Source organism: Archocentrus centrarchus, chromosome 7, assembly GCF_007364275.1.
Source record: "Archocentrus centrarchus isolate MPI-CPG fArcCen1 chromosome 7, fArcCen1, whole genome shotgun sequence".
Classification (NCBI taxonomy): domain Eukaryota; kingdom Metazoa; phylum Chordata; class Actinopteri; order Cichliformes; family Cichlidae; genus Archocentrus; species Archocentrus centrarchus.
Window position 1 is genome coordinate 11,227,620 of NC_044352.1, and position 18,022 is coordinate 11,245,641.

Sequence of the window (18,022 nt, forward strand, 5' to 3'; positions counted from 1 at the left end):
CTCCCGCTCTCCTCTTCCCTTACTTGTGAACCCTGAGATACTTAAAAATTTAGGGCAGCAACTCTTTCCTGACCTGAAGTGGGCACTTTATCCTTTTCTGGGTGAGGACCATGGCCTCGGACTTGGAGGTGCTAATTCTCTGTCACGCTGCTTCACATTCGGCTGCTAACTGCTCCGGTGCAAACTGGAGGCCAGCACCTGATGAAGCCAACACGACCACATCATCCCCAAAAAGCAGAGATGAGATTAGTCCAATACCCACCAGAAATGAGTCCGACTATGCAGTTGATTGCCTTCTCCAAGTCCACAAAACATGTAGATTGGATGAGCAAATTCCCTTGCACACTCAAATATCCTTGAGAGGATAAAGAGCTGGTCCAGTGTTCAGGGACCTGGACGAAAACCACATTGTTCCTTCTGAATCTGAGGTTTGACTAATGGACCAGCTCTCCTTTCCAGTACCCTGGCATAAACCTTCCCAGGGAGCCTGAGAAGTGTGATCCCCCTGTAGTTGGAGCACACCCTCCAGTCCCCCTTCTTAAAGATGGGAACCACCATCCCAGTTTGCCAATCCAGAGGCACTTGCCCAGATCTCCACGCAACATTTCAGAGGTGTGTCAACCAAGGCAGGCTTACAATGACCAGAGCCTTCAAGAACTCAGGGCAACTCTCATCCACCCCAGGGGCCCTGCCACCAAGGAGTTTAACTATCAGTGACCTCACCCCCAGTGATGGGTGAGTCATCCCCCTCATCCCACACTCTGCTTCCTTTACAGAATATGTGTCAGTGGGATTAAGGACTATACACTGTGTGAATAGAGCATTGCTATCCCCTCCTGAGTCACCTGTTGGTTTGCCAGAATTGCAGAATTTTTCCACGGCCTTATTGAACTCATCCCACACCTGAGTTTTTGCTTCAGCTACCACCTGAGCCACATTACACTTGGCTTGCTGGTACGCATGCCTCCAGAACTCCTTCTTCAGCACGATGCCTCCCTTCACCTCCAGTGTCCACCATCTGGTTCAGGGATTACCACCATGTCAGGCACTAACCACCTTGGAGCTGCAGCTTCGTGCAGCAGCCTCAGCAATGGAGATGCGGAATATGGTCCATTCATATTCATTGTCATCAGGCTCTCTCTGAATGCTGTTGAAGTTCTGGCAGAGGTGGGAGTTGCCAATCACACAGACTCTCCCAGGTGTTCTCAGCGCACCTTCACTATTAATTGTGCCGGGTCTGTCCAGCATTGTCCCCTGCTACCTGATCCTACTCACCACCAAGTAGTGATCATTTGGCAGCTCAGCTCCTCTCCCCATTGAGAGTCCAGATAATGTGTTGAGGTGAGCCTGACTATATCTATCTCAACCTCGTGCACTAGCTCAGGCTTATTCCCCACCAGAGAGGTAACATTCCATGTCCCGGTCACCAGCTTTGGTATCCAGAGATTGGACCACCATGGCCTCCACCCTTCATTGCCTCCTGACATACACTGCACCCGACCCCTACAGCACCTTCTGCGGTGGTGATGGTACACTATATTACTTATAACTGGTAAGGTGTAAGTAATACAGTGGCTAGTAAGTGTATCTTCTAACATGCTTGCTTGCTTTCTTTTTAAAAGACGTGTTTCTGAAAGCTTGCTTTTATTTTACTGAGCTAAAATTCTAGAAGTAACAGTGCCATATCTGTAAATGGTACATTAGTGAAAGCTGCCAGCCATCGGTGCAGAAACAGGTGATGAGTGCACGTAAAAGCATTTGTACAATGACTGGATGGAGGGAAAATAGTGTTGAGAGTTAAAATATCTCTTGTGTAAGACTGGAGATGTGAACCATTTTAATCGTGTGAGGATATTATCTGGTGACTCCTCAGTGGCCTTGAAACCTCTAAGCTAAGATTATCATTATCCCTGTTGTCAGCATGTATCATAGCCAGGAAGGTAATGGGCCAGGCCATGTTTTCACCTATAAACAAATGATAAGATACAGCTAACACTGATGCTGTTGATTGAGAAAGTATATCAATTTCCAAATTCCTGTGGCCTCCCTTATACTCAAAAAAACCAAGGCTTGCTTGATCTTTGACTGTTTTCCAAAATATAATTATTATTTTATTATGTATTTTGGAAAAGGTGTAATTAAATGTTCATCACTAGTGACAACACTTTTATTATAGGTTTCAGTAACACTGGAGTGGGCATTTAAAGAGTAAACAGGGTGCCAGTTAATTACCTGGCACCTGAAGGTCAGGGTTTCCAGGGATAACAAAATGACTGAGCTGAGTGAATCATCATGCAGGTCAGGAGCTTTCTATTCTGGAATAGATTACCTATGTGTTCACAGGTAATAGTTTATCTTAATATGCTTGACCTTTAGTTTGTTAATTTTATCAATTCAGGTGATTTCCCCCTCAAAAATATAACTTAAAAAACAAAATTTAAATTCCAGTTCTGCTTTGTAATTACTTAAATCACTTAATTTGACACTATTGTACACTATACACACCTTAGTCCTTAGTTTACCTTGGGCATTTTTACCTTAATGTAAACTGAAATAATATAATTAAATAATATTAAATTTTAATCAGTCACTTTTACATGTCAGTGAAAGGAGAAGCCCTTGGAACCTTTTTTCCCCCCACAAAGCTTGCATACAGTAGAGTTTTTCTTTTAGTATAGGTACAAGCAGCAACACAATCCTCTCATAATCTGTCTGTGCACTAATTGAATTTGACAAGTGTTCATTTCTAATCCTTTATCATGTGATCCATAGCAGTCTGTGTCTCGTCCTCACTTTCAGAAAGGATTTGCCACAATAGAGAGCCTAAAACCAATTCAGCTTCTATGGACTTTCATGCCATACTGATCATTTTGGTTTTTGCTGATTTGCACAAATTGGCTCTGTAACTGAGCACTTTTTCATTTTGTAATGTAGGCGGAGGCTTAAAAAAATGTAACCAGGTCAAACCGGGTTCATGTAATGTAAGAACTAATATCAGTGTTTTCGGGGAGTTAATAAAAATATTACCATCATGGGTCAGCGCCTGAGCGAAGATAGTGACCAAGACAAGGAGATTGATGTGGCGGAGCTGCAGGAATGGTACAAAAAATTTGTTGTGGAATGCCCAAGTGGAACTCTGTTCATGCATGAGTTCAAGAGTTTTTTTGGTGTTACTCATAACAAGGAGGCTGCAGATTATATTGAAAACATGTTTCGAGCGTTTGACAAAAATGGAGTAAGTACAAACTTCTGTCTCATTTTAATGTTGTTAACTGACTACACAACATGAGAAGGTATTAGCAAATATTTGTTTAGTGGAAGGATTATTTTTACTGTTTCAGCTGTTGCCCATTATCAAACACGTATTTTATTAGTTGAAGGGCAGAAAATTTACTTGTAGCAATTTTTATGGCTGACAACTAAGGAACAAAATGTCAAAAATGTTTATGTACCAGGTTCAGAAATGAGAATAGTAAAACAAGCAAACTGTTTCAGCTTGGTTCTAGAAATGATGGATTTTCTCCATTCTCTGACAGGTTAAAGTCCACCCTGAAATGATTTTCTGATTAATTATGAAAAATAATTAGGTGCACTTGCATGAATTTTTGACTGCCATTAGACTATTCTCAGCATACTGCAATACAGACACTCTAAATTGTCAAAGGATGTAAACATTTAGGTGCTTAATGACACTATAATCCTTCATAACCTTTGAACTTCTTGTGTACACAGGACAACACCATTGATTTCTTGGAGTATGTGGCAGCTTTGAACTTAGTCCTTCGGGGAAAATTGGAGCATAAACTAAAATGGACATTCAAAATGTATGATAAAGATGGAAGCGGGTGCATCGACAAAACAGAGCTTCTCGAAATTGTGGAGGTAATGCTTACTAGTTTATAGTCCCCATGTATACTGCATTATTGATATGTAAATCTGTAACATTTTAAAGAATACAACGTGCTCAATCAGTCAGCTGTAAAGAGTTGTAGTCAGCGAAGGAACCATGTAACACCCTTTCCTGTTACTCAGTCTATTTATCGGCTGAAGAAAGCCTGCCATGGAGAGCTGGATGAAGAATGTAATCTGCTGACCCCAGACCAAGTGGTTGACCGGATATTTGAGCTGGTTGATGAAAATGGGGACGGTGAGTGTTTGTAATGGTTTCTGACAGCTTCTAAGGTTCCATGGGTCATTTAAAACGTCTGTCAGGCTGCTGTGATGGCCTTGTAAAGCGCTCATGTAAAACTGAATGTGTATTGTTGTGTGTTTACAAGCTTTACAATGGTCATCTCTCTGGCAAAATTATAAATTCAGGAATTAAGAAATTTATACTAAAATAATAACCCACAGAATAACTGTCCTCTGTCATGTAGGGGAGCTCTCACTGGATGAGTTCATCGATGGAGCAAGGAGGGACAAGTGGGTGATGAAAATGCTGCAGATGGATGTCAACCCTGGAGACTGGCTCAGTGAACGACGACGCAGTGCGGACTTCTAGGCTGGAACACAGACTGTAAATCTGTCATACACAATCCTCATGTGTGACTTTTGATATTGTGATTTTTGTGACTACTGCAGTTTGTATGTACAGTACCAGTCAAAAGTTTGGACACACCTTCTCATTCAATGTTTTTATTTTCTTCTTTTTTTTCCTACATTGTAAATGAATACTGAGGTCATCCAGACTATAAAGGAACACATGAGGAATCATGTAGGAAACTTAAAAGTGTTTAACAAACCAAAACATGTTTTAGATTTTAGATTCTTCAAAGTCGGCACCTTTTGCTTTGATTACAGCTTTGCACGCTCTTGGCAGTCTCTCAATCAGCTTCATGACATAATCACTGAAATGCTTTACCAAAAGTCTTTAAGGAGTTCCCAGAGGTGCTGAGCACTTTTGGCTGCTCTGCCTTCACTCTGTGCTCCAACTCATCCCAAACCAACTCAACTGGGTTTAGACCAGGTGAAGGCCAGGTCATCTGATACAACACTCCATCACCCTCTTTCTTGCTCAAATAGCCCTTACATGGCCTTGAGGTGTGTTTGGGGTCATTGTCGTGTTGAAAAACAAATGATGGTCCCACTAAGCGCACACCAGATGTGATGGCATGTTGCTGCAGAATGCTGTGGTAGCCATGCTGGTTAAGTGTGCCTTGGATTTTGAATAAATTGCCACCAGTGTCACCATCAAAGCACCCCCATACATGACACTTCCTCCTCCACACTTTACGGTGAGAACTACACAACTTTTTTGAGTCTTACAAAGACATGGCGTTTGGAACCAAAAATCTTCTCTGAACAGTTGATATTGAGATGTGTGTACTACTTGAACTCTGTGAAGCATTTAGGTGGGCTCTTACCTGGGGTGCCATAATAGGGATTAGAACATTATCAGGGCTATTCATTGTATACCAACTCTACCTCTTCACAACACAACTGATGGTCTCAAACACATTAAGAGGTCAAGAAATTAACTCTTGACAAGGTACAGCTGTTAACTGAAAGCCATTCCAGGTGACTACTTCAGAAAGCTGAGAAAATGCCAAGATGTGCAAAGCTGTCATCTAAGTAAGAGGTGCCTACGCTGAAGAATCTAAAATATAAAACATATTCTGGTTTAACACTTTTTTGTTTACTAATAATTCCATATGTATTTCTTCATAGTCTGGATGACTTTAGTATTCATTTACAATGCAGGCAATTTTTAAATAATGAAAAACCACTGAATGAGACTGTGTGCCCAAACTTTTGACTGGTACTGTATATAAAAAATAATACACTGATACTGTTTAATGCTGTTATATCATATTAAGATATATGTCCAGAACAGTGCTGAGATTGTGATTTAGCTTCCAGATTTTCACAAGCTTTGCAGTTGTTACCTTATTTATTGTTGCCTGTTATGATGTAGGTGTTGGTTTTCTGCCCTTGCTGTATTTTCTTATGTGTAATAATATAAGCATAAAAGTTCTTCAATAAACATACTAATAAACCACAATAAATGTCATTTTATGAATTCCTTATAACATAAACTAATTAAGAAGACCACCAAAATTTAAAATTTAAATAAAATATTATTATTATTATTATTTTGTAGTTATTCTGATGAAAAAGGTAAATTATTCGCTCTGCATATTTACCATAAGCCCTCAGTCACTTCGAAGGTGTGGCACCGCCACAAAGTCTCGCCGTTTCTCACGAGACATATAATGTAGGCGCTTGCTCCAAACCAACTAACCTACCGAGCAGTGTCTTAGGTATGTAAGTAAAGCAGCTTTCTGCGGTCAGTAGTTTGTAAGTTATACGAGCGACTGTGTTAACATACGGTAAACTACTAAGCGAGTCTTCCAGTACAAAGTGAATGCCGATAATCCCGCGTTGTTTTAGTGTGTGTTCAAGATTCTTTACAGCCAATCAAGTCGCCCTACAAGTGTTCTACTCTCGGTCGTCAATGTCGTTTGAAGCTGAGACGTCGAGCAGCACCGACACAGTTAAGGTAAAGTTTAGTTTATGGGATTGTTTCTCTTTCCAGACTCGTGTTAATTTGTTGGTGCGTCGTTATGCTCCACCACATTGTCTAATGCCGCCCCCTCCTGGTTAGCCTGCAGAAGACAAGTGGAGGCTGAGTTATGTCACCGGGAACCTGTTCTCGTGTCCTAAGGACGAGTCTCTGGCTCACTGCATCAGTGAGGACTGCCGCATGGGGGCAGGTATAGCAGTGAGGTTCAAACAGGAGTTCCAAGGGGTGACGGAATTAAAAGAGCAAAGTGAGTCAACCCTTTTATTAAAGATTCATCAGGGATGAAGAGATGTCTTGTGATCATTCTACTCAGCACAGAAAAAAAAAATTAAGGTTAAAACCCTTTAACCTTCTCCTCGTTCACTTTAGTTTTGTTACAGGCTTTTATTTATATATATATATATATATATATATATATATATATATAAAATTAGCCTGATAAGATCACATTGATATATATTCTATCTGACTTGATGTACATAATATTCTTGATGTACAAATAATATGAATATAATATTCTTGGTGTACAAATTTAACCCAGATTCTTCCATACACATTTAGTCTTGTTTAAAGTCAATCTGAAATCATATGACAAATGTGCAAACGTGAATTATATATGTAATTGAATTCCCATTGGGCGTGCCACTAGGCAGTGCCACAATGGATGATTGACAGGTGCGCTCTCTCTTGTATAACCTCTTAAACCTGTGCAAACACCCAGCTACACTTGACTGGATAATTTCTTTTTGTAAACTGTGTCTGCTCAGAGATTTCAAACAGGACTAACTTGGAAACTTTCTCTTATGTCTCAATAATAACTCGCGTGTGTTTCTGAGAACATTTGAGGCAAAGTTTAAGCCATGCAGTTGATGAATTTGTCTCTGCTTTAACTCAACAATGATTAGTCTGAAGTTTTTGGGGAGTGTTCAGAGGTGGTGTGGCACTGCATGCCTCTAATTTCCATAAAGAAGCCTAGACCACAGCGTTATTCACGTGAAGAGCAGCCAACTTCCTGCAGAGTCTCTAAATGAAGCATGAAGATACTAGAAGGCATTGTGACGCATTGATAGATCTTGTGGACGTGTACCATTGGTCTGGAAACTTTATTTTTAGTTTCCAATGGATTGTTAACAATAGTTTGAGACAGTAGTACCTCTGAATAGAAATTGATAGATGTACAGTCATACAGTCACAGATGAGCTATGATGGTGTAACAGTGACTGTACATGAACAAGTGTTGCTGTTTTCTTTTGTTATATAAATTCAAAAATGCTTAATAATAACATGATAGTGGATTCAAAAGGTCAACACTGGAAGCCTTTTTTTTTTTTAAGTTCCCTCAACAGTACTTTCTATCAGACAAGGACTTACATCAGTTGATTTGGCACTGGTTAGATTGGGTAAGATGTTTGAGCGAGATAGGGCCCAGACACTTTGTGCCACAGCAATGACACATGAGCTCTTAAAGTTGTCTGGTTCTCAGGCTTGTAAACTTAACAAATCCAGTTTCTAACTTTTGCTTTTGTCTCCCAGTGCGGTTATAGGGCTTTATGAATCATGTTTGTATCAAGTGTTGTTCTAATGTGGCTATTATCTTTATATACACATATTTTTTTTTAATCCAAACAGAAAAACTGACAGGACAGTGTGCCGTACTAAAAAGACGTGGACGTTTCGTCTATTATCTGGTAAAGAAGTAGTAGTTGATTTAAAACACACTAGATGTACACTTTCAGACAAATTAAAATAATTTATTCAAAAGTCGTTGTGGTCAACATAATTTAAGTCTTGCTTTCCTATTACTTTGTTGTAGATCACAAAGAAAAAGGCAAGCCAGAAACCCACTTATGACAGCCTGAGACAGAGCCTGGAGGACATGAAGTCACACTGTCTAAAGAACCAAGTAACGAGAATATCGATGCCTCGGTTTGTATAATTTTTTATTTTGTGATAGATGCTTAATTTACAAATGAATTTTAAAATCCACTGACTGTTGCATTTATTAAGTAGCTGCAGCTATTAAATGGTTTATCTATTTCTCTGACAGTATTGGCTGTGGTCTGGATCGACTCGAGTGGGCAAGAGTGTCGGAGATACTGGAACAGGTCTTCGATCACACAAACATCTCCATCACAGTCTATAGCCTTCCTGAGAAAGCAGAGACCACAGTGATGAAGGAAAACAGACGCACATGATTGATGGATATGTTGATTGTTGTTATGTTGATGCACTTTTGTATATTACTTTCACAGTAAGAAGCCAAGGTGATTATTATTTTTTAAGTTGGAAAAATGCTATGTTCTGTTAAATGGAAATAAAGCTTCTTTTTTTTTGCAAATCAGAATCAACTGAAACCACATGAATTCATATCCAACTGGTAGTGGTATTGTTATAGGCACTGAGCCTAAAGCATCAGGTATCTCATTATCTGCCCATTCTTTCTCTAGGCATTGGCATTGTTGGTTGAACAAACAGTGCCTTTCTCTGTGGCCATCGTATAACTTCTGGAGTGCTCATTATAACCACTCCAAATGGTCAAGGTTTTGTATGATTTATTATTGATCTGCTGGGGTATTGAACTTTAATGCAGCTGAGGAACAATGGACCAGATGTGAATGAAAGAGAGCGGGGAATCTGACACCACAAAGTCAATCCTGCACATCCATTTTCTCCAGCATGGGAAAGCCTTTTAACACATGATGAAATTCAAGTGGAAAGAAGAGAGGTAATGAGACACATTTTCCCATTCAAGATATTTTATTGAAGTAACTAAAGGGGGCTTCATCTAAAAATGCGATGATATTCACTTCAGGTGTTGGTGATTATCGTGAACGCCAGTAGTGGCGAGACTGCTTGAACAGTGTGCTGCCTGCTAGCTTCCCATGCTCCTTTGGGGCACTTTCAATAATTCATGAAGAAAAGGCATTAACTGCTGTGCACACTGCGGCTGGCTGCCCATTTCCTCCCATATATCCAGGCTGGCTGGAAGACTTTGGTATCACTGCACCCAGCCTCCGCTCTCCTCCTCCTCCTGCTCTCTTCCCATCCCCCTTCTTGCCTGGAAATTAGACTCCACACTGCAGCAGAGCCACCTAGCTGTGCTGCAGTGAGCATGGGGAAATCTCCCTTCATCTGACCTGCTGTCACAGTCAAGGTGCTGCTGGTGCTGGACTGTGCAACTAAATATGTTTTCACCTCACCTTAAAGCCCTCTTGTCTCTGTTCCCGTGCAGCGTCTGCTTATCCCGCTGCAGTGTATTGACTCGCCTCTGCTGCTCACCGTTATTCTCATTCTCACTTCTTTTCTCTCCCACACACACCCTCATTCCTTTTTTTCTTTGCTCGGTGCATATGAAATTGCAGAGCTCAGCATTCTTCTCCGCAGACACTTAGGGGGGGGAAAAAAAAAAGAAAAAAGGATGAGCTGGACGGGAGGGCTTCTGGTGCACCACATAACTGGCCCCCTTCCAATTAAAGAGGAGAGCTTATGTTATTGAAGAGCAGTTTAGCCAATCAGGAAGCAGTGCAGGCAAAGACAGCAGGAAAAAAAAGCAGCAGAGCGACTGAGCGAGAGAAAGAAAAAAAAAACTGCAGTGTGTGAGTGTGTGTAGTTGTTATCCCTCCCCTGAGCAGATCTTTATCAATTTGGGTACTCAAGTCTTGGGGTGCATTTGGGTCTGTGTGTGTATGTGGCAGAGTTTACAGTGTCAAGACAGAGTAAAGGTGTGTCTACACTGCTGTGTTAGACTCCTGACTTTCTAATTCTGAAATTGGAAATAAGAGCAAGTAAGAGGAGATTGATTATTTCTCTCTCTATCTCAAAGTGTCTCGGAATCTGCAGAGAAGGGGAAGACCTCGGTGTCCAGGAAAGAGCAACCTGCACAAAAGGTAAGCAGCTGCATTCTCCTTCTGCAAGCATGCTTGAATATTTCACTTCTGAAGTTGTTTTTTGTGTTCATTGTTAGTGAGCGTCTCTTCTGTTTTCCTTCAGTTTTTCACATGCCGTTCCATTTAGAGATACATACATGGATCTCTGTTTGTTTCATTTTTTAATTTTCATTTTTTTTTTGCATCATGTTTAATGGAAAAGCAGAAGGAGAGGCAGAGAGAGAGAGGGAGGGGGGGAAGGCTAGTGTGGGACTCCCTGATGCTCCTAGGCAAGTTTCTGTGCACACGGTTCTCTAGTGCTGCAGTATCCCATTATATCCCTGTGCGGAGCTGCCTCAGCAGCCAGCCAGTGCCAGGCTGAAGCAACCAAGCCAGCTACCAGCTTTCCAAATTTGCTCTCACTGTTTTACCTTGTCTTTTCCTATCCCTGTTTGGGATAAGTGAAGTTTTGGCATTTAAATTGTTAATAGCTGCACTGTGATAAGCTCGGTGTGGTTAAAAGAACTATGTCAGCCTGTTATAATTTTGCCCTGTATGCTCTCATTGTGTACTCTGGGTGTCAGTGGGGTTGCTTAGATAACAGTTTGAATTGGCTCTGATAGTGTTTGAGACTGGTGATTAGTTTTTGTTTGGTTTATCCAGTGCTCTGGGACTTCCTCCAGTCTAAGCCTGCAGCAAAAGTAGGCTCTCTGATTGGCTGAACTGAGTAAAGTGTACCAGAGGGGGGAAAAAAGAAAGATAGAAGTAATGTTATTATATTTGTGAGTTATTAAAAATACTCAAGGTATGGTTTATCACAATTGTAAAAAATAGCTCAATCAACAAAGGAAAGTAAGTTGATTTACAGTTAAGGGTAATTCATTATTATGTGTTTTCAAATTTATTAATTCATTATCTTTTTCTCTCTCTCTCTTTCTTTTTTTTTTTTTTTAAAGAGCAAATGCAGTTTATTCATTATATCTCCCTGTCTTTTATGTAAATCTGACCTTCATCATTGGTGAATGAAGATGTGATGTTGTCCAGCAGTGGGCACTGTGTGTTTTCTCTGCTGAAAATGTCTGGGAACACTGGCCTGCTGCAGAGCAGGGGAGAATAATCATGGACTTAGTGTGTGAAGTGTGAGCATGCTGAAAATACTGGATGAATATTGTTTGGTGTTTTCATAACAGTTAGAAGTGAGGCTCATACCTTTAACTGTGATAGTAGCCGTAAGCGTGAGACATACATATAAAGTATGGATTTATGTTTCAGTCATTCAAGACTTTGTTATATGCAGGGATACAGAAAGGGTTGGGAAGAAAATCTAATCTGTTTCAGCACCATGGATAGTGCACATAGTCTTGCTTTGTAAAGTTTCAAGCAAACCAGTGTTTAGTGAAGGCTAATGGGCATTTGTGACTATGTGTGGTTAGCTGATGTAATACCCTGCCTGGTTAAATTTTCAAACCCTTATATGATATTTCCATTGGCTGCGTGGCTTTGCTTTTTCATTTTCAGACATGAAGAAAACACTTTTCATTATTCATGCACCTCTCCTCTCCTAGAGCACACTTCATCTTAAGGAGAACTATGTTTTTGTGAAGGAACTGAAATGTGAGTTCTTCACTCTTTCATTTTGAAAAACACTGTTTTGGCCTTGTCTACCTGTATTATTGCTATATGCTCCAGGTGGGGGTGTCAGCACTGAGGTTTTGTTCAGCCTTCCTTTTCATTGCACTTAGAATGACACATCAAACCTACTGCAGCAGCAAGATATTTCAAGCTTGACAAATCGGTTTTACATGGATTTATTGAGTGATCATCCAAAATCCAAATGACAGTGTTATTAAAAGAGAAACAATACATTGTTCCTGTTAATAGTGGCTAGCAATTAATTATGTTTTCTACAAATCACTTGCAAAAACTGAAAATTACATTCAGTGACTTTTCTTCATGTGGTTCTGACACCTGCTGTGACACAGAGCTTTGTTTCATGAAGCGACCAGAAAAGTGGCTCGGCAGGATGCTGCTGGCAGATTGTAAAACTCATTCAGGAAGTAATGATTAGAAACTTATGCTCTTTAATGGGAAACGGAAATGAAACCCCTCACCATTCCAAGAAGTAGATGGCATCTTTAAAGTAAATGGACAGTGTGAGAATGGGGAATGTTTAATCTTTTCCCATTCAATAGAATAACTGGTTTAAACAGACATACCTTTAAAACGTAGAATCCCAGCAGAAACAGTTCTGGTCATGTTCTAGTATTTATTTATGTAAATACTTGGAAAGAGGTGCCTTGTTTCATAAATAAATTGCCTTGAAGGTTTGTCTTGATAACTTTGTAGACACTGTGTATAAGTCATTAGTGTAACTGTTTCTAACAGTTGTGAAGTTTCTGGGGGAAGGGACCAGCTGCTGGGCTTGTCATTGCTCATCCTCCAAGTGTGACATCCTGTGTCCCATGCTGTGCAGCATGGGTGTTTAGTGTGCCCCTGTAAATGATGGTGGAGGCAACATAGCGGAGCAGCAACGGCTGTCACTGTACATTTAGCAATAATCTCAAAACTGGCCATGTCAGGATAAGAAGAGGTGCTGTAAAAACTCACCAGACTATTTTGTTTAGATTGTTCAGATTAAAATAGAGGTGGCTGGAGATGTTTAAGGTAATCAGTCACTCTTGGGGATACTAGAAGGACACCTTGATAAACACAGCAAATGGTCAATAATAGTATAACTGTGTGTGTATGTGTACTTATACTTAAATATAGGGATGTAAATTGTAGTTACTCTACTCTGTTTAGGGTAAAAAGCAAGGCTGCAATAATGTGGTTAGAGGAAAGCTAACATAACTCTCCAGGTCAATGTTATTGGATGTATATATTCACATATTTGTGTAAATGTGTTTTATGGGTGTGCATGTCTATGTCCATGTGAGTAACCGAGGGCAGGGTAGTTTAAATGAACAATATCAGATACAGCAAGGGAAATATTGATTACAGTCAACCTTAAGAGTGTTGAGAGAGGCAGGCAAGAAAAGCACATAACAAATGAGAAGAGAAGAAGAGAAGAGATGAAGCAAGACAAATGATACGAGCGTTGGCCAGAGAGGGGTAGAGAGATAGAGTAGGAGATTGAGAGATTGTCAGAGGTAGAGCAAGAATGGAAGAGAGTGGGAGTGCATAGCAGAGCTACGAGCACTGCAGTACATTGCAGTGCCCAGCCCCCGCTGTGTTCTCTGTTCACCATCCGGTTCCATGCACTGAAAAGACCCCTGCAGCAGCAGAGCTGCACAGCATAAGGGGCTGCCTGCTGAAGAACAGCAACCTTACAAAATGTTTTTCACCCTTCGTTGTTCATTCTTGACATCTGGTGATGCAGGGATTTTTAAAGAGCGATGGAAAGATGGTGAACATGACAAAACAGCCAACCTACTCCTGCCAGCGCATTGTCATGTAGAGAGAGGGAGTAGTCAATTCACAGTCTCCCTGGATTATGTAAGCATATAACACATTCACTTTGCTGGGTACCGGCTGAATGATCCCACCTTCTCTGGCCACGTTTTCCTCATTAGGAACATCTGCCTCACTGTTTGCTTTTGTTAAAGAGGTAGCATCTTTGCAAACATAGGTGAATACTATTGAATTTATTGAAACAGCAACAATAGGGAGGCAACCTGCATGAACCTTTAAATATTTGCCGTTTGTATGCCTTTGGCTTGACATTTTGTTGATGAAGCCATTTATGGCAGATGTGAAGTAATGATCCCACAAATAATACCTCCTTCATCTGATGTGGGCTCGTACAAAAAGAAAAAAAAAACACTCTTTAGTCAGTCTAATGTCTGGCAGTGTACAGTATACATGAAGACCTCAAACTGTAGCCTCACACTTAAGTTCTGTTGGATTAATTATACAGCTTTCGGCCAACCAAGTAATACTCTCTCACTGTCACGCACAAGCACGTGCACACATAAACACATGCATGCAGATGTAAAATGAATCTTATTCATGTGAAAAGCTCTAGGAAACAAAAGAGAAGCTTGCTTCTGCTTTCATAAACAGTTGCAGCGTTTCCATCCCACTGCCTACCCTAGGGGGTGGTTGGCTGGAGTGTGAGAGCTTCCCCTGTTGTATGCTCTCTGGTTTCCCTCTACTTTGCTGATGTGGCTGATTCAGATTGCGTAGTGTGGACTCTCTCTGCTTCCTGTGACATGATGTGATTGTGCTCAGGAGTAGTAGAATCAGTTACACCTTGCCAGACAGGTGTTTGAGCTATTAAGTGTGTTTCCTCAGCACATCAGATTGTGTTTGCTTCTGATTTGCACTGAAATCAGCACTAGGCTTTGGAATTGTCACAATATAAATATGAGCTGCTTGTGAGTCACACTGCAACTAAAGATAGTAATACAACTCATAATCATTATAAATGTTTCCATTCACATCATAGGCTTACTGTACTGCTAGATTGTCATGTTTCATTCAGGAGGACATTAGGTGCAAAAGATTAAAACAGTGGTTTAGAAATCCATCGATCAACCTACATATGTTTCACACATTTAATCAATTTTAATATGAAATCTGAAAAAGAAAGAGAGAATTGCTTCTGTCATGGCTGTATTCACAAGGTAATGCATGAAGGAAAAAGCTGTCTTTGACTAGGGAGTGCTGAAAATGTAGTCTTGTAGAGAAAGAGAGAGAAACACTCATTTGTGGGGTGTGTTTGTGACAGAGACAGAGAGAGTGGGAGAAAGCAGTAGAGTATTGTAGTGTGGGTGAGCTGCAGTAGGGATTTAGAGTGCTGCATTGAGCTGCATAATTAATGTTAAGAGGGTGGAGCTAAAGGCGGAGATAACTTCCCATGAAGAACAAGTCACTGCCAGTACAGAAATAGCTCTTTTTGTATATGAAGAGTGCCTCTTGTTTTAAGAGGCACTGACAGACCGGTATAGAAGTGATATTCTGATGGAGAACCAAGTAGGCACACTCAGTCTTTTAGCCCAGCTCTATGCCCCCCATCCCATCTGCTCCCCTGGCCCTCAAAGCCAATCATTCTTCACTGAGCTGCGTCCCACAGCCAAATGTCTCAGTGCTGGCTGCACTGCTCTGTTAATCATCCAATTTGTAGAAAAACACCTTCCTATATGACACATCTGGTGTAACTCTCATCTGCTCTGTCTGAATGGGACATTGAGAAAGGAGGAGGAGTTGCTTTTATCTCCATATTTAGTCATCATCGTTACAGATTCTAGGTTTTTTTTTTTTTTTTTTTTTTTTGCATGGTGAGATTGTGTTGACATTCTTACAGAAAACCTGCTGTTTTTAGCCTCTTTGTATTCATTTGACATCCTCTATTCTTCTCTCCTTAGTTTTATTTTTAAACACAGCTTCCCTGCATTAGAATCATCTGCCTGTCCAACCATTTAATCAGTTCACATATGCATGCAACCTTCATTTACATTTATGTACATGCAATATGAAGGTTTGCCAGGTACTTATGGACTGAATAAATGTTTATGGAGACATACAATAATGCATTCTAAAATCTATAAGCATATTAATGTATATGACTTTATAAAATCTGTAGAAATGGACATGATTTTTTTTTTTTACCAGAAGCTTTCTGGTTTCTGCCATAGTTCTGTTGTAGTTGCATGAAGGTAAATCAGTCAACTACTACTTTTTTGGAGCAGAAAGATGGACTGCAATACATTTTCTTTGCTGAAATACATTGCATAACCACTGGCTATCGTCTGGCAATGATTTGGCTTTCATATGCTTTTTTCCCCCTTGTAAGCAACCTGCAAACACAAAACTCATGGCCTGGATATCTGCAGGCTACACCAGAAACCTTGAAAAGCTGACTGTTGCCCCCAAGGGCTAAGTAAGCATACTACTCGATGGAGTCCAAGATTCAGACTTTTACATGTATAAGCATGTTAGTCTTGGGTGCTGCCAGAGTTTAGGGAACTGTTTAGATACTCCCTCTTCAGGAAGATATTGCCTGGGCTCCGACCAGATCTATATCACAGTGCTCTGCTTGCACCCTTGTCACCAAACCTCATCATCACTGCAGCTGTTCTGAGTTCTTGGCAAGTATTCTGCTGAAACATCCCCAGCCTCTATGTCCTCACTGCTTTAAAATAAATCTTTACAAGCTTATAAAATAAATCTGAAAGTGTCCTCAGTGTTGCCCATATGTTGTATTTTATATCCTTTTGATTTTCTACTCTTAATAGCGCCACTCTTTTTTGAAGCCTGCCTGCCAAAAGCTACTGGGTAGATCTGTCCTTGTCAAGAGGGTTAAGGGATTGCACAGAGGCATTTGAAATGCATCCCGGGGGCTCCAAGCCTTTCTATACACAGTTAGGAAGCTGGTACGAACAACAGTTTCATTTCAGAACCCCAACCATATCTGGCGCACGTACAGCCTGTCGGATACAATTGAACTTTGAATATAGAAGCCAGAGAAAGGTACATTATTCACATAGCTGCAATAACAGTTTTGTTTGAGAGCCATGATTTGTTCTGTCCAAATAATGACAGTGGACTTTATGAATTTTTTTTAACAGTTGTCTTTAGTAACAAGGTCTCAAGGTCTTTGTATGTTTAAAATACAGTTTTAAGAGCAGTCTGTACATTTTCTTCTATATTTCTTGACCCTAGCCTATTTCAAAAGGCATTTGGCAGCACAATCTGAAGTGGGTTTTTTGCTGCTCAGCGAAACAACACAAAGTCTCATTAAATATATTTTCTGGCCCTTGAAATCTTAGAAATGAAGAGACATTTTCTGTTTTCTTTCCCTCTCCATTCCCACGGGGTTTTGCAGTGGGAGAGCTGAGTTGCCATTTCTCAGTGTTGCCAAGTGAGAATCTGCCCATCTGACATGCAGAATGCTTGGAGCGGTGCAAACATCAACAGAAAACTTTAAAAAACATTTTTTTTTCTTTAAAATAAACCCAAGCTTTGAAATTGTATTGAGTGTGAAATGTCTTAAAATTAATTTAGACTGCTGGCTGCTGTGAAGAATTTTATGATTTTGTTGTTCCATGTAACCTGCAAGCTTGTGTGATCCGTGCGTTTTTTTTTTTTGCTTGTTTGTCTACAAATCAGGTACACAAGAATTTGTGTTTTTCATTAGAGGAATACTGAAATGTAATCAGCCAGAGAGCGAAAGAAGGAAAGAGAATACTTTAGCTGTGTGAGTAGGTGCTCAGCATGAAAGCAGCTTCCTTCTTTTTGAGGCCGGTATTCAGGCGAAGGACACAGAATACAGAATAAAAAATCCATGTTCATATTGGTACACATACTGTTTGGTTGGGAGAGGGGATAACGGAGAATAACATAAGCTTCAAAAGTAAAAGGAAGAACATGTTTTACTCAACATATTATGAGGTGTTATGTACTGGAAAAAAATGAATATATGCATTTTAATTTCTGTATAGCATACTTTACTTTTGTTGCTTTGGTGTGTAATTTATAGATGATCACTATGTATCAAAAGAAAGAAAATACAGACTGTAGTGTATTATGATAGAGTAATCAAAAAATAAGAATTATAGATAGACAAAAGTCTCGACCCACCCTTCATTTCTTTTTATTTACTTGGAAAATGAAATAGTTGCAGCATGTTACT

The 18,022-nt window shown here is 40.1% G+C and overlaps 3 protein-coding genes across 6 annotated transcripts in view; all 3 read left to right on the top strand.

The window, feature by feature from the left end:
• Positions 1–2,773: 2,773 nt before the first annotated feature.
• guca1b (guanylate cyclase activator 1B) lies at positions 2,774–5,097 on the top strand. Its single transcript, XM_030733376.1, has 4 exons — positions 2,774–3,235; positions 3,733–3,882; positions 4,033–4,147; positions 4,377–5,097. The coding sequence occupies exons 1-4, from the start codon at positions 3,032–3,034 to the stop codon at positions 4,499–4,501; spliced, it is 594 nt and encodes a 197-aa protein (XP_030589236.1). The 5' UTR covers positions 2,774–3,031; the 3' UTR covers positions 4,502–5,097.
• A 1,078-nt stretch (positions 5,098–6,175) lies between these two features.
• oard1 (O-acyl-ADP-ribose deacylase 1) lies at positions 6,176–8,867 on the top strand. 2 transcript variants are annotated; one of them, XM_030733690.1, is made up of 6 exons: positions 6,176–6,260; positions 6,391–6,499; positions 6,605–6,770; positions 8,153–8,211; positions 8,337–8,449; positions 8,571–8,867. In XM_030733690.1, exons 2-6 carry the CDS (start codon positions 6,455–6,457, stop codon positions 8,716–8,718), a joined length of 531 nt encoding a protein of 176 aa, XP_030589550.1. In that variant the 5' UTR covers positions 6,176–6,260; positions 6,391–6,454; the 3' UTR covers positions 8,719–8,867. The 2 variants fall into 2 exon arrangements, with proteins under 2 accessions (XP_030589550.1, XP_030589548.1); XM_030733688.1 differs by having other exon boundaries at positions 6,183–6,499.
• A 1,243-nt stretch (positions 8,868–10,110) lies between these two features.
• LOC115782643 (synaptotagmin-2-like) overlaps positions 10,111–18,022 on the top strand; it is a 69,634-nt gene continuing 61,722 nt past the window's right edge. For all 3 annotated transcript variants that reach the window (XM_030732940.1, XM_030732944.1, XM_030732942.1), the window contains exons 1-2: positions 10,111–10,245; positions 10,347–10,410. The gene's annotated coding sequence lies outside the window, so the exon portion shown is untranslated. The remainder of the gene's footprint in view (positions 10,246–10,346; positions 10,411–18,022) is intronic.